General features: G+C 36.3%; 1 protein-coding gene across 1 annotated transcript in view; it reads left to right on the top strand.

Moving 5' to 3' along the window:
* The window catches only part of SHOC1 (shortage in chiasmata 1), a 49,086-nt gene that overhangs the window by 11,493 nt on the left and 20,469 nt on the right, over positions 1-17,124 (top strand). Inside the window, exons 5-14 of the mRNA XM_050328917.1 lie at positions 1,048-1,210; positions 2,390-2,492; positions 3,187-3,343; positions 4,608-4,715; positions 8,099-8,228; positions 9,055-9,149; positions 10,185-10,427; positions 11,558-12,007; positions 14,371-14,496; positions 16,630-16,806. Coding sequence (XP_050184874.1) covers positions 1,048-1,210; positions 2,390-2,492; positions 3,187-3,343; positions 4,608-4,715; positions 8,099-8,228; positions 9,055-9,149; positions 10,185-10,427; positions 11,558-12,007; positions 14,371-14,496; positions 16,630-16,806 — 1,752 coding nt within the window. The remainder of the gene's footprint in view (positions 1-1,047; positions 1,211-2,389; positions 2,493-3,186; positions 3,344-4,607; positions 4,716-8,098; positions 8,229-9,054; positions 9,150-10,184; positions 10,428-11,557; positions 12,008-14,370; positions 14,497-16,629; positions 16,807-17,124) is intronic.

The following is a 17,124-nucleotide window of genomic DNA, read 5'->3' as shown; positions in this document are numbered from 1 at the left end:
AGCCTGCGCATTGGATTTTTTAGGTGAGACACGGTGTGCGCGGAACTGAGCCCACCCTTTAATCCTAAGGTTCATCTGCCGGGGCCAAGCGAGCTTGGACAGTGGCAGCGAGGTCCTTAGGATGTAGATGGGTTGCCTTTAAGGGCTAACGAGCTCCATCTGCCCGGGGAGTGTCCCTGACTGGGAATCGAATCCGGGCCTCGGCGGTGACAGCGCCGCGCCCTTACCACTAGACCACCAGGGGCTCCCTCTGTTGCAATAGGATCTGTCAAAAAATCTGTCCCGGTATTACTTACAGGCCCCCTTTATGTACCGAGAAGCCACGGCGAAGTGTCTCTGGAGCCTTCTCTTCTCCAGGCTGAACATCCCAACTCTCTCAGCTTTTCCTCATAAGAGAAGTGTTCCTTTCCTCTGATCATTTTTGTATTCCTCCTCTGGGCCTTCTCCAACAGGTTCATGTCTTTTTTTTCTACTGAGGACCCCAGAGATGGATACAATGCTCCAGGAGGGGAGCAGGGGAGCAGAATCACCTGCCTTGCCCTGCTGACCACGCTCCTTTTGATGCAGCCCAGGACATGGTTGGCTTTCTGGGCTGCGAGTGCACACTGCTGGCCCAGGCTGAGATTTCCTTCAACCATCACCCCCTAAGTCTTTCTCCACAGGGCTGCTCTCAATCACTTCCCCACCCAACCTGTCAGTGGGCCTGAGATTGCCCAGACCCAGGTGTAGAACTTCGCACTTGTCTTTGTCGAAAATGCAAACAAAGGAAAGAAAGGGAAATACCTTTTCTTTTTAAGAGGCATTGTATAGGAAAAAAAAAAAAAGGAAACAAAAAAGAAAAAGAAAACCAGAGCTTATCCTGTGGACCATTGGAAGTCTAGACTTTGTTGCACTTAAAGCTTTAAAGTCCTAAAATATTTAAAGCGAAAAGTACTTATTTTTTACTGACACTTATAGTATTCCAAAATTTGCTTGACAGTTCTCTTTATTCTGATAATTATTACATTTATCTTGTTTTATAATGTCTTTTTTCTTATTTTCCATCAGATTTATATTTGGAAGAGGAATTTTCTTTTATTGATAATCTTGAAAATTTTCGTAAAAACCTACCAACTTTATCTGTACTTCTGAGCAGACTACAGTTTTTTTTAGTGAAAGATCCCTTTTTAGATTCTGAAGGACAGATTTTAACAGAAGAGAACATTTTCAGGTACCTGCAAGTTGCTGTATAATATTGAATATAAAAAATAATGTGTGTAATGGCATTTGTTGAATTATAACTTTGTAACTAGTTTATATTTACAACAGGTAAAGACTTCAGCTTTTTTTCTTACTTAGGAAAAAATAAATCAGATGAAATTTATATGCATTAAGAAAACTGGATTAATGAAATTATGTCACTTTTGCATTTTGTAAGTGTGAAGTGTACTCAAGATTTTGGTTTTGGAATACTGAAAAAATCTGCATCTTTAAGGGACCTCGTCCTCCCTCAAACTGATTTTACCGATTCCTCCTCAGGAAAATGCCTTTAAATTTAATTGGGCTAGGATTTTATACATGCTTCCACGTTCCTTCTTTCTGTCATCTCAGTCATGCTGTCAGTAAGTCCATGCTCTTATGCTGTTGAATTGTACTTCAAGTCCAAAGCATTTCTTCAGGAAAACAGTGATGTCAGGGACTGAGGAGGAAGTTATCCCCATAAAAACTCATTGCAGTTTTAGTGTAGTGGCCATGAGTGGCAAGCCTGATGAAAAGTTTTCTTTCTCCTTGAAAAGTCTTCATCCCTGTTCTGCTTGTATTCTTGCTTCACAAGGCAAATAGTAGCTTCATTAGCAAGTTTTACTTCTAAGTATTTTTAAAGTTTTTCAGTTAAACCAGGGAACGTGATTTTAGTTGTCATTTTGATTAATAATAAGCACACTCTACCTTCACTGGTGCTGAATAATTCCTGAAAATAGAAACTAAAGGTGACAAAAGTGAATAAGGTCGGTGTTATAGATTACAGAGATTTTATATATATTAAAAAAATTTGACATTGGAAGAAATTTAGGTCCACAGCTTTTGAAGAAAGCATTTTCACGTGAGAGGACTTACGTGATGGGTGTTGAACAATTTTAATATGAGCGGTTTTTTCTGTAACTTTGTAAGACAGATCCCAATATTAAGTGATTCTACTCTGCATATAATGTATTATTTCTATAAAAATACTTCTGGTTAATTCCACAGGTCAGTATAGCATCACTTGGAATTGCCTTCTTAGAAAAGGCATGGATTTAGAAAAATAACTTTTTGCCATGTGTATGGCTATCAAAGCTATTGCTAAGACTTTCAGTCTCAGACATGAAGTAATACAAAGAAGTCACTTACTTTATTTTATGATCTTTTAAAGAGAATGTTTGATTTTCCAAAATGAAATGAAGATGGAAGAGAGTAAAAATGAATTGCAGGAGATTAAAGAGAACTTCTGTACCATACCTATAAAAGAGGAAGAGGTATCATCCTGTTGTTTCATACTATATATTATAGTAGTTGTTGTTTTGTGTTATGCATAGGTGTTTGTTCACTTGCAAGTCATCTTACTGAATTGTCTTCATATTTTCAAAGTTTTCTCAGCCTTCATACTTCCAAGGTTAGGAAACACCAGTATTATTGGTGTTTTTTTTATTCTTGGATGCTGCTGTTAGGAGTCTCCACTCTGATCAGCTTTTTCTCCTGCTTCCGGATGTGTTGGCACTGTGGGTACTTGTTACACTAAGAATACAAATTACTCAGAACAGGAAGGCATGATGTGCATGGGACAGGGAAAACTCCAAGGCGTTTCAGAATCTGGGAAGTCAGCTTTGCTTATTTTTTAAAAAGAAGTCAAACCTGCTTTTTCCTTAATTTTTCAAAATTCTAAAACACAGACTTTCAGTAAAGTAAATGAAGATTTTACTTGATTGGGAACTCAAAGTTCAGATGCACTCTTAACACTCCACTGACTCGATCTGAAATTCTATAACACTGTATTTGACTCTGTATTGAGCAAAGCTTTGTGTATACTGTGTAAATGTCATGTGATTTCTCTCCTAAACGCTTTGAAATTGGTTAGAATTAAGTTATTTCAAGATTTTGAAAAAGCTTTGACTATACAGTAACATCAAAGGGGCTTTACTGACCATTCTGTTGTGATTAATATTTTTTCAGTATTTCATGTTGCCCATTGAGTTAGAATTCAACAAACTCAGCAATGGCAGATCTGATTCTGCTAAGATTCCATCATACTTGGAACTGAAAGAGTTGTTAAATTTAGCCTCAGACACTATGGCTGATGAAGATCTCTGCAAAGAAGTGATCAAAGAACGTGAGAGTTGATTTTCTTAAATGCTTGACCTGATTTTACTTTCATTTGAACACATTTAACACAATGTAACTCTTTTATATTGAGTTCACTTTTGAATTACATCACAACCTATCAAATGAGAATTTCTCTGGAGGAGACTATGAACTGTGCTATACCCAGATTTCTGAGTGTATGTCTCCTCAAGGGGTAGTAAACTATTCGCCATTTGGTTCAATCCATGGTTGTGCTGTAATCTTGGAAACAAATGTAAATGGGCCATGATTTGTGGTATAAAACCTACCATGAATATAATAATTTAGTCATAATTTTTCCTATATGTTTTTAAGTTTACTTTCAGAGACATCCCTAAGAGTATTATATGCAGTACAGTCATACAGTAAAAAATGCTTTGTTGCACTGTAATTGCAAGCACAAAAGCAGATTTCTGAGGACAAAAAGGTTAAACATTTCCATGGATAACAGGAATACTGTAAATGACAGTAGTTATTTCTTTAAAAAAATTTTAGAAAAGTTTCTAAATGCTTTTATGTGTTGGATAAATACAACTGTAATGACAGTTATTGGCTAATGGACTGATTTGTATGACAGTATTTTGTGTAGTTAAAAGAAAAAAGCATTGCCTGATTTATTTTTTTTAATTAAATTTTTTTTTCCACTTTTTTGGTGGGCAAGAAGCAGCTCAAAGGAAGATTCATGCTTCTGAATGTGGAGAGTGTGTGCTGAATTCTGTCTGATAGGGCACCAGTTTGAAACAATCCAGTTTCTTGTTGATGATAGGATCTAAACTTTTAAAAGTGTATATTTGGCTAAGGCAGTTTGATTTGCATTCTTCTGATACACGTAGTAGATGCCATGTTCTGAGCTGAAAGACCCAACCTCTGCTGCAGAGATTTGAGGAGTTTGTACATAAATGTCAGCCTACTGGGGTTTTTCATTCTTTTTTAATAGCAAAAGAATCTACATACACAAACTCCCAGTAAACTATATTTAGTCTACTTAATTGCTCTGGAAATCACTGTAGTCATAAGATCTTGGAATAATTCAGGTAGTGATTATACTAGCTTGTGGGGGTTTTCTGTCACTTAAGGGACAAGACTGAGCACTGCTCTTGTCAGCTGCAGCGTTTGGGGTTACTAAGCATGACTATGATTTTTCATAACAATATATCATGGAGGTTCAATAAAAAGATTGAAAGCAAAAAATGCTCTGACAGGAAAATGTAAGAAATGGTTAATTTGTGGCACCTTTGAAAATCTGTTTTCAGATCTCAAAGCAGAAATTGCACACCAAGTAGAAATTTCCAAGTACTGTCCTATTCCACAAGAGGTTTGCTCCAGTAACAGCACAAGTATGCTGGAATTCTGTGAGTCAGGTAGGAAGATCTGTATAAATCAAAGGGTGATATTTAAAATAAATTCTTTAAACAATTGTTCCTATATTCTGTTCGTGGGAGGACATGCACTGTATAGGTAAGAACATTCTCTTTGTGTAATCTACTATTTTTTACCTGCACCATAAGGAGGTAGAAGTGCCATACTTTCTAGAGCTTTATAGTCTAAACACAACCAATTTTACAGTTCTCTCATGTTGCTTTTGGCTGCAAGTGATGTCTATAAATTTTGCATTTGATAGGCTTTTTGGATCTTTTTTATCTAGCAACTTATCCACCCAGAGAGGGAGGGTGAAATTTAAGGTAGATTGATTAACATCAATTCATGGAATCGAAGAGCTCAGCATAAAGTTTGTTAAAGTCTAATATAAATGCTTTCAAAATAGGGTGATGGAGAACAATCCAGGCAGAAGTGCTGAATTAATAACTTCTAGAGGTTCAAAGCTCCTGTGCAAATGGTTCTGTAATGATGTGTGATCAAGAAATTTTGTCACGTAATCAGCAGAGCTGTTTTCCACAGAAATAAACCAAAAGTGTTGAATATTTGAATATAACATGTGCATTGAATCCTTGATTCTCCTGCACTGGCATTTGGAAATCCTTTGTATGTGTCCACCTTTAATAGGTTGAAAACTCAAGTTGTGGTGTTTACTGTGCATACCAATGCTGGGCAGGTTTGGTGTATGACTGCGCAACCTAATTATCCAACCCTAGGTAAAATTTCCTCAGGTTCCAGGTGTAACCTTTGAAAATAATGTATATTCTTCGCCAGCCCAACTGTGTTCCCTGCTAAATTTTGGCTAGTGAAGTGAGGCAGAAATAAAATGGCTATGCTGGTGGCATTTTTCACCTTTAGTTTAGTGCAGAAGAACCAGTTCAAAGAGTGACATTTACAAATGGATGTGATCTGAGCAGAGTGGCAATACTTGAATGTATATGTACCTCTTGTCCTAATGTCTCTCCTATCTTGGAAAAAGTCTATCCATTATTGCCACAGGCGGCAGCAGTATTATCCACCGGTGCATGTTCATTTGATAGTTTTCCATCCAGCAGTTACCAAAATCCTTGAAAAATCTTGTGTTTTCTCCAGATCAAGATCCCCCTTACTGTATTCGTTTCAATATGCTTTAAATTGAACTGATAGTTGTCCTCTGCATGCTAATAGGATCATGCTCCTGATACTGTATTGTAGTGAAATTTTAGTTGGAGCAATCATGTCTGTTCAAAGTGTCTGGTATAAAAGCTCAGTGCAAATCCACCATGTGTTGTTCCACCAAGACAAAGTTAAACTTACTTTCCATCTGGAGATTATTGCCTAGCATGATGAACTAATCTGTGTCTAGTGAGCTGTCTGACTGCCCTTTACTTCTAAGGCTTACAAACAGGAGGAGCTTAAGTGTAGTAGGTCTGAGCATTTTGAGACCCTCCTCCTATATGCAATAGCGACAAGTTGACTTTGATCTACTCTAGGATATTGTCTGTTCTTCTGGAGCTGATGTAAGAAGTCAAATCATCTTGAATTTTTTTTTTAAAGAAAGTGACTGCATTAATCTTTACTGCCAGATTGGTGTCTTAGCTCTGCCACTGAATCAGGCAAAATTCAATTGTTAGGGCACAGTCAGCTTCCATCTTCTTTTTTTTATTTAGGATAGACTCAGATTTATAGGATAGAGACCTACAAACCTGCACATGCACTGCTAAGACACTGCTTGCTAATGGGAGTTTCTATATTGGGTGTCAAATTTCAGCTGAGATACCCGGCAGTCTTCTTCTTGTTCTAATTGATTTTGCTGTTTGTGAGTTACCAGAAGTGAAATATGTTTGCTTGAACTCAGAGAAGAAGCGATCATAATATAATGGCATTTTCTGTAAACCTTTCATTGTTTACCTTTCTCTCGTGCTAGCCACAGGAACTGTTTATTGATAAAGGGTCTAAGAGACAAGAGAGTTCACTAAGTCGTCAGTGTTACTCTGAGTGTAAAAAGCGTTTACCTACTGTAGCTGACAAAAATATTCCAGTCTTAAAGACAAAAATAAGTAGACAAGAATGAATATGAATATGAATAGTATTGCTGAAAGAGAAAGAATTGTTCTTTTTAGATATGGCAGGTATTTTCGCTGTGCTGAGATCAGCTCCTATCCTGTTCAAAGTAAGGTGCTAAAATTGTTTATCCCCAAAAAAACAGTCTGTGAGCTGAAGTTCACAGAGCTTTTTTCTCTTCCAAGTGGGAAAGAAATTATACTGATTGGAAAGATGTTGTTTTCTTTTGTATCCACTTTTCTTTCTTACCTTTTTTTTCTGCTTCTCTGGTATGTGTGTGTGTTCTCTGGCTTTCTAGCATTGTCCCTTACCCTTCCTGACATAAAATCAGCTTGCTAAGTCAGTCAAGGAGAAGCTGTAAGCAGCTAAACAGGTGACTGATTCATAGCCTGCTGTGTGCCCACTGGCCAAACAATGTGTGTATGAGGATTGCATCTACTTGCTGCCTGTTAGAATTAACAGGGAATCTGTTATAAGTGTTTTCCCTTACAGAGGCACTGGTTTACTTAAAATTTTTCTGACAGTTTTCTCAGAACGTAGGACAAGTGTGTTTTTTGTTATCTCTGCTTTCTGATTAGAAGACTGCCAGAGAGAAGAATTCCAGGGCAATCATGTAAACCACAAATTTTTATGAATTGACACCAAAATCAATGAAGTTGCAAATTCCTAATTTGATTTGAATAAAAAGCAATAATCCATTAATATGTCCACATGTGATACAATTGCCAAAAAAAAAAAAAAAAAGTTAAAAGTGACTTGAAGAGAACTTTTAACATTTGTTTATATACTGCTTTTAAAAAACTGATGTGGTAGTTCAGTTCAATGGTCATCCCTAGAAATTGCTAATTCTGCTTGAAAGAGTAATTTTGTCTTTAAAATCCTGACTGTTTCTGAAGTTCCTGAGTCCATTCGTCTGTATCTTACAGCACCATAACATTATCTGAAGTCTCTCTGCCATATAATTAACTTCATTTATGGGGAAGCATCTAAGAAGGCCAACAGGCAACCATGCTTAATATGAAAACCTCAGCCATGGTACCTGATGATTTAATTATAAAAATCATCTTACATATGAAGAGTATGCAGCCAGAATTACATGAAAGGAATGTAATCTACACATTGTTATCCCCAAACTGTTTGGAAATTGGATGTGAAGTTTTTGGGGCATATAGCTGAAACAGGACTTGTCCTATGAAAATATTTTGTAGTTTAATCCAAAATTTCACCAATATAAAATGTGCAAGCATGTGTATTTCATTCAAAAGTAGCTTTGTGATTTTGATTTTTTATTTTTGTTTTGGCTGGGGCATTACATAATTTCTAGCTGAATATATTCCATATTTGAAAGATGAAATGGAAGTGCCTTTAACTCCTCCATGCAGACAACAAAGTTCATGGTTTAATTTTCTGTGCAGAGGACTTCAGGAAGAACTTCTTCCTCTCTCTGGTAACAGGTAATGAAACTTTGGTAGTGACAAATCCTGTCATAAATCCTCTAAATCATAAATTCTCAAAATTATTAAAAAAATAACTTCATTATGAATCAATACTTAATGTTGTTGGACCTGCATATAGACTGTTTTGTGTGAAAGAGTGACCAAATGCACAGGCTGTATCTATGGCTTTCCAGGGGAGCTTGAAAAAGGAAATGACAGTGGCCTCTGTAGACCTCTTTCTCTGGGGGGATTTAATACCCTGAAAATACAGTCTCCTTTTTGAAGTAGGCAACTGTAAATACTTATCTATTTAGCAGGTGTGTATGTGTGTGTATGCATACATTTATAAGTAAGGAAAATACATACATTGCACAAGCATCACCTACAAAATCTCCAGAAGAGATACAGGAAGGAAGTATTGTCCGTGTTTTGGGGATGTCCTCCAGTAATGGGGTTTGGGCCTTTTCATGCTGCCATAGGATTAGGACTGCTTCATTTTTTCCTTCTCATCTTGTTTTTGAGACCAGGATTCTTTGCCTTGCTATCTTTCTGGCATATGCACAAAGAATTTAAATATTCTCTTGGGGAGGGAACCACAGTCTAGGCAGAATTCTCACTCTGTGCCACTTTAGTTCATGAACCAGCCTTGATGGGTCCTCTCACTCTTTCCTGTTTCCTCTATATGGATAAGAACAAAAATTTTAATGAACAGGAGAATGGATGAATTAACTGAAAATTTAAACACAAAGTAGATATTTAAAAGGTAGTTTAATATGAATCAAAATTCAATGGATAATGCTGTTAAACTTCATAACTGCAAGTCTTTTTTTTATGTTCCCCATAGTATTTTGGTTACAGGGCCCTCTAGGGAATACTTAGAATCTTTGGTATGGCAGTCAGAGAAGTATCGGGATAATATGAGCTCTCTTTTGCTTGTCGGTAAGGATTTCTAATTGATGTTACAAGTTCCATGTATACAGAGAAATACAGCAGAAAAGGTAATGTTATATTACAGAGCACATGTTTTGTTAGAGCATTGAAAATTATCCAATTAATGTAAGCCCCTGAAGTTTGGATTATCTGATTCTTTTAGTGCATATAAAAAGTTACAGTATGGCAACATAGAAATCGGTGTGTCATGTACCCTTCAGCGGAGGTAGTTTGAGTGAAATAAGAGTTTTATTTTATTATGACAGTGTTCAGCTCACTACTGCTAATTATATACAATAACTATAGTAACAGTTTGTTAAAAATTTGTTAATCTGTTGAACTCTTTCCTCTGTACTATTTTCCCTTAAATAATGTTTTAAAAAATTATTAATCAATAGAAGAGTACAGTTATTGGAAAATAATGTTATAAATTCACAAGACCAGAGTTTCTGTTAGGAAGAAAAATACACAAACCCAAAATAATCTGCAGGGTATTTATGACAGCATCAGAATGTGCATTACCATTATTCTTTCATTTCATTTTGCTTGCTTTCATTTTACAAGTCTCAGGATTAAGTTATGTATATTGACTTATTATGTTGTCCAATTAATCTGTGCATTGATTTGCAGTTGAAAATAATGTACAATATGCTCCTTAGTACTTCAGATAGCTTTTTTTCAGGTAAGGATTATGCTAAGCCTTTGTAAGCATGATGGGTTAGCCTACACATAATGAACAAGATAATTTGTCACTTTAGTAATGCAGCTACACATTATTAGATCTGAAAAAAATTTAAAACCCCACCTGATCTCACTCACAGACTCAGTAAGTAAAAAGTACACTTGCTCTGATAATGTCAACTTCTATACTCTTAAATCTGTTCCTGGGCACCGAGTTACAAATGGAAGTATAAACAATGGATATATGGTGTGTATATATATATATAGTAGGTCACAATACTTGGGAGCTTTTATTTACAAAATTACAGTCTGTTTCATGTTTCTAGATTGTTAATATTGTATGTTATTTCTGGGTTTTCGTAGAGCATCAAGCTGTTAACCTTGTGCCTCAGCATCATTCACTGACAGAACTGCAGGAAATGCTACCAGTTGAGATAGAAGCACCAATGCTTAGCTCACTAGAGAAGGGCTGGTGGCTTCATCTGGGTTTAAATCTAGCAGCCACAGAAATTTTGGAGCAATTACATATGGATGACAGTAATGCAAACAGTTTGATTCCTACAGAAATAGAAAAATTCACACGATTTACATCATATCAGCTGGAAAGTAAGTACCTTCTTTTTTTAAAAAAAAAGGTGATAGAAAAGCAAAGATAGGTGCCTAAACAGAGAATCAGGCAGTGATAATCACATATCTCCAAGAACAAAGAAAATTAAGTATATCTTATTTTTAAGAATAAAGTGTTTTACAGCAAAATGAAGTAGCAATACTACTGCAATTAAGGTGAACTTTCACAAACTTAGAACAAATTGTGGGAACAAAAGTGTTTAAGTACATAAAGTTAAGTTATTACCATGCAGGTGAAGAGTAGCCTCCACCAACCATACTATTTTTAATAGAATAGGTTCATACGGGAGAATTTTTAAACAAATAGTAGTTTTGCATTGGGATATTTTAATAAAGCAGATATTCACATAGTCCTGTTTGCAGAAGTCAGTGAGTGTTACAGTGAAAACTATTTATTTTGTGATGCTATAGGGTTTTTGTGCTGACAGTGGTTTCAAATTTGAACAGCTTGTAACTTCAGAATTTCTCATGGACCATTTTGCATACTTGTAATCAAACTTCAACAAAAAAATGCAAAATGTTATTTGGATTTTGTTATATAAGTATGGCTGGACTGCAAGGTACCAATTGTGGTTGTAGAACTCAAGGATTAGCAGTAACATAATATATTGTGAAACAAATAGACACTGCTCATGAAAGAACAGTTCCAATTAACTGCTTTTTACATATAAGTGTTTAGCTACTGTGCTGAAGATTGATGTGCGCCCACAATGCAAAAAATTACAGTTCTATTGAAGCACATCTTTAGAGGGAATGGATTGAATTCATTACTTCTTTTTTTCCCTCAAAAAAAAAAAAAAAGTCTGATAACTTTTCTTCCTAATGAAATGTACTCCATTCCAGTTCCTAGAAATCTAATATCAGTAAAGACCATGGTGAAAACTTCTTCAAACGATAGCATGACCTTCTGTGTCTCAATATTGTGCTTTATTGCTTAGGACTAGTCAGTGGAAGTTTTCTGAAAGTGGACTTTAATGATATGAGAAGGCAGAAAGAAGAAATTTTAAAAATTATTTTTCTATAATCCATCCTAAGTCGTTAACTCCAACCAGGAGAGAGAAAAGAAAAAAGTCTGTATTGCAGCGAATAAATTAAATTTTATTTTTCAGAATGGCTTGAAGAGAATTCTGTGACAAACCAAGAGCTGCTTTCTGATGAAAGACATCAGCTGGACAAAGTAGTAAATCCTGACTTGTCACTGCAGACTCAAAGGCAGTACTTTGGCCTGCCTATGAGTGATGCGTCATCTCCCAAAATTCACAGCACAAATACATCTGGGGGAGAGGTTACTGGAGGGATCAACAGGAAAATAAAGGCAGAAGAGGCAATTTGTTTCTTAAACCAAGAAAAGAAAACTACCAAACCACCTGAATCAGTCAGCTGTAAAGATGTATCCTCTAAAGTAGACAGCTCATGCTGTAGTGAAAAGCCTAGGTCACTTGCACTGGCTACAAAATGGGACAACGATGATTCTGATCTGAACAACTTTATCATGATGAGATCCAAACATACACTGAGACAAACAGAGGAAAAAAATTATATAGACAGACCTGAAAAGGGTATGTGAACCAGTTTATGCTGCCTTTTTTCCCAGATTTCTTTGCTGTTTAACCACTTACAGTAGTTGCGAGTTCATTCTAGTAGATGTATCCTTTGATGTAAATGATGACATTTTTATGGTCTTAATTGAAGCTGATTTTTCTTCTAAGTATCTTACCTTTGAGTTTTTTTCCTTTAGATATCTTACAGGATTTTGGTTGGTTGGTTTAGCTGGAGCGGTGCTTGTTTTTGGAATGGGTTGGGTTTTTGGTGGTGGAAGTGGTATTTCATAAAATAAACATATGAGTTTATTCCAAAAGTAACTCTAAATGATACTTCTGAAGATCTCCTCTGTCTGTATGTTCGGAATCAGATCACTGAACCTCTCTGGAGAAGAAATAGTTATCAAATTCCTTGTGGTTACCAAATAGTAAATCAGTACCCTTACTTCTGTAGAACCAACATAACATAGACAATAAACCAGAGTTGTTCATTTAAGCCAGTTACCTTGGTGCAAACCCCATCAAACAATGAAGCAGAATAGGCATTAGGAAAAACAGCGAGTTGTTGATAGCCCTGTTCTTGTTGATGACAGGGCTTAGGAAAGAATCTCAGGATATGTGTTCAGCATTGCAGAAATGCAAAACAACAGAGAAAGAAAAGAAGTGGAAGAATTTCCTTATTTGTTTTTAAAGAGAAATGTCTGTGTCATGAAATAGCAGTCAGCAGAGACATATTTCCATATTCAATTCTCAGGATAAAATGTATTTTAAAAATAATATTTTTCAAGGTTTTTTGGGCTTGTATGGTAGAATTTTAACATGAACTTTTATCTGTGTTTCAGTTACATGTCCCAGCATAAAAAAATAATAATAAAAAATAATTGTAACATGGAAGTTTTCAGCAATAATTCCTACAGAATAGAGTTGGGATATTTATTTAATTTAAAGCTTGTGGAGGAAATTATTTCTTGGTAAAAGTCATCTGCTGCTGACACTGGTAGAGACACATAAAACATTTCTTGGCCTTAGAAAGCAACAAGCCAAATTTTAATGGTAGGAGAACAAAGTACCTGAACTGAAGTTTTATGCTACCATCTAGTGAACTATGATTAGAACTGCACCGCCTAACAAGGAATCCAAATGTACTGAAAGACAAGCTATGTTATATTCAGGAATAGGCTTGTGGAGGTTTAGTAGGTTAAATGCGGACTAGAACATGTACAGGTACGACCCCAGTGTGGATGTTATTTCTGATATATAGAGAACCCATTAAAATGTGTGGGTCTTACCACATTGATGTAGAAATTATGTAAGTTATTGCATACTTTTGTAATAAAGAAAAGCTTTTATTAAGGGTCATTCTAAATCTAACTCAAAAATAGAAATGCCAGCACTTCTTGTAGGGCTCTTTGTTGACTGGCTTATTTTTTAAAGATATAACCATATTTAATATTTACTTTAGAAAATATAGAGGAGGAAAGTAGTAGAAACACTTCAGTGACCCAGTTTTGAACCCCCTATAGCTTTTCAAAATCAGAAAGGTTGTTCTAAGTTACCTAGAATAAAAATTCATTTTTTATTTTCCTTCTGTTTCTGTATGGTCAGTTTGTTTTCTGAGGAAATTGACATTCAAAAGTAGGAAAAAATCAGAAATATTTTTTTTATTACTTTTCAGTAAGTACTATTCAGTACTATTTTTATTACTTTTCAGTAAGAACCCCTCTCGGAAATAAAGAGATAGAACTGTCAGAAGGAGCTTTGTGGGCAGAAGTTGTAACTCATGCATCAATATTTATCAGAAAGAGGGGAAAGCCACTTAGAAACACTAACAAGTTGCAAAAGATAGGTAGAAGATGATAGAAAAATTGTTTTCTCCTTTCTCTTTTTTTTCTTCCCATTTACATCTTCCATGTTTCTTCTGGATGGTTTACAGTATCTAATCTTTTCTACTCCCACTCACTGTGATATTTTTCATAGTATCACCTCCTCAGTAGTGTCTTTCCCCTCATATGTGTTTTTTCTCCATACGGATGGCATATGATCTTTCTTATGAATCTGTATTCTAGAACTGTAGGACCAGCAACTTATTTTTCCCAGCTCTGTTTTTCTACACTAAGGAAGAGTGTCCTGTAATCCTGACTTCTTGGGCTGTGAAGGCAGACAGGGCCTAATCTGCTTTTGTGTCTCGATGTTTTTCCCATGCTGTGTAAGCCCATGAAAACAGTAAAGAATTCATGAGGAGAAAATGTGTATGTCATAGATACTATTTAAATTGAAAATATTTTTTGCATGTAAAGTAATTTATTGAAGAGTTTTCTTATTCATTGAGCTGGTTTTGTGATATTTGTGTCTAAATATTCCCTTGTGGTTTAATAATTTAGTGCTACAATCTGAAGAAAAACATATGCGTGTTCACAAAGAGGATGATTCTGTTTGTGAAATTGTAAAAACAGAGGAAAAAACCCAAGAGAATGAAGATGGTATCACGGTCAATATTCAAGCATCAGGTATACTGTTTTTTTTCCATATGAAGGTGGGGTGAGACTCCCAGGTAACAAGTATCAGGACCAGAGGAATTGGCCTCAAGCTTTGCCAGATTAGCTTTAGGTTGGATTTTGGGGAAAATTTCTTCATTGAAAGGGTGGTCAGGCGTTGGAACTGCTTGCCCAGGGAAGTGGTGAAATCACCGTTCCTGCAGTTATTCAGATGAAGTGTGACTGTGACACTTGGGTTTGTGGTTTAGTGGTGAACATCGTGGTGCTGGGTTAAGGGTTGAACTTGATGATCTAACAATTCCATGCGTCTATACATCTTTGCAATATAATTTTGTATTAGATAGTACTGCTTAGGCAAACACATAAATTATTAGGCTTAGTCTCTGCTCCCTGTGACTGGAATCATTGCAAGTAAGTGTGTGTTGTTTTAAAGGTAAACTGGCAGGAGAAATGAACTCAAGTCAAAAGAGATTATAAGTCAGAGTCACAATTTAATAAAAATAATACAATAAATACAATTATATAGACAATTGCTTTTAACCTACAAAATCCAGATGTATAACCCAGCACCCTGGGGCACGAACAGAATGGTGTTCTTTGGCCCACCTGGTCCCCCTGAGTCCAAAGTAAAAGGAAAGGAAAACCTGTTGATGAGAGTGGTGGTCGCAGTCTGGTCGAGGTTCTGGTCCTCCTCTGGATCCGAGGAGCGGTACCTGAAGTCCCAAGACCCCAAGATTGTATACACTCAGGTTCAAGTGGGAATGCCCAGTACCTCCCCCAGGAAGGGGAGTTCCACAGTGGGTGATTGTGAATCCTGAGATCTTTTTGGAATCCTTGATGGCCCATTAGCAGACATGACCCCTTAGGCAGGGTGTGGAGGTGCTAACGAATCCCGGAGGGGAGTTATCACACCTCACTCAGTGGTGTGAGGGCAGGAACATCCTCCTATCTCACAGGCTTCTTAACATCCAGCCTATAGCCTGAGGGGTCAGGTGTGTTCTGGGCAGCTGCTGCAGATGGTCTATTTTTAACAGTTCCCTGGAAATGACATAGAGGGTGTAGGATACACAGTTTGGGTTGCACCCATACAGTGATGAACTGGTCCCGGCTGCTCTAACTAGGACAGCTGGATATTTATTTTGGCACAGGTGTGAGAGCAAGCTATAGAATTCCATCTTAAGGCTAAAGCCAATCCCCTGCAAAGTAAAAAGAGTAACTGAGACTTTGAGTTATGTCTGATCTAAATTAGGGGACATGAAAGCTCTTGATGCCAATCAGTACTCTCCAATTTTCTTTACCTTTTCTTTACCTTTTCTTTACCTTTTTTTAAACTTTTTCTCTGACAGAGTAAATGAGAACTGGAGATGGAGGGGATCAGTAGTCATTTTGATAGGAAGTGTCTTGAACACAGTAAAAATGTGCTATGGATTGATCCATGACTGGGCCTTACCCTGTGAACTCTGGCTGTTGTACAAGGAATTGTATCAAAAAACATGTACTGACAACAATTTTCTCATGTGGCAGAAATGGTAGAGAATAACCTAGAAAATATTTATCCAAGCTGTCTTAGAGCCTCAAATCAAGCATATACAGTGCTAGGAAGTTGCAGGCCTAGTACAGATTAGTTTGGTTTTCCATGAAAATGCATTTACTCCAAGCACAAGCTTAATGGGAATGTCTTTCACAGAACCGGTGAAAGAGTAGAGAAGCATTTTCATCTGTTTCCATCTGAGATGGAAATCATAGCCATAAGATTATTTTTTAATTACATTTTTCTAATAAATTTTGAAGCAAGACTCCAAAAATTATCATTTTGAAAATGTTTGCAATGAAGAAGCAGGCTGTAGAACAATGGAATAGTAGAACAATTTTAGTGTGAGTCACAGGAGTAAAAAATCCTAGGTTTTTGTCATGGAGTTTGTTCTCTATGAAATGCATGGAGCAGCATGGATGCCTACCATGAAGATCAGCTTAATTCTACCACTCAGTAACTTCCATGGGGAGCAGCTCTTCCTCCATTAAAGTTACAGCTTTCATGAAGAAGTCAGTGTTGTTAGTGTTTTCTGGGTCTTTGGACTGTTCTTGTCCAATAGTAGTTTATGAAACCAAACTTTATTATCATGTTTTGTTTCTTGTGCTATGCAGAAAGCCAATGCCAGACATACTGCCTCTTGGAAGATGCAGCCATTCCTGTACTAAAAGATTTGACACGTCTGGGTGTACTTGCTTCTGTAAATTGGAGCTTTGACAGTGTTAAATTTGATCATACAAGGTTTTTCTTAAAACAGCAAGAAAAAGTAGTATGCGATAATTTTGAACAAGGTACGTCTCTTAAAAACCATCTCTGGGGTTTTTTGTTCTTTAATACAGATTTAACTGGTGACACAAGGTTCAAGATTCTTGAATAAATTAATGATAAAACTATTAACAGTTTGTCTTATAGACTTACAGTAATTGATTTCCTCTTTTAGTTCCAAACTATTATCTCCTAGTTGTTTAACATTACATTTATTAACCTCAATATTGCAATACAAAAAGTATTCTAATTGAATTTCATTTTAAAGTATTTTACATATGCTTCAGAAATATTTCCTCTGCAGCAAACAATACTTAATATTTTTCCATGCTAGATTTTAAAAT

The sequence above is a fragment of the Myiozetetes cayanensis genome, unplaced genomic scaffold, assembly GCF_022539395.1.
Source record: "Myiozetetes cayanensis isolate MyiCay16 unplaced genomic scaffold, myiCay2020 scf4, whole genome shotgun sequence".
NCBI lineage: Eukaryota > Metazoa > Chordata > Aves > Passeriformes > Tyrannidae > Myiozetetes > Myiozetetes cayanensis.
The sequence above is the reverse complement of the archived record's forward strand: the minus strand, read 5'-3'. Positions and strand labels throughout refer to the sequence as shown.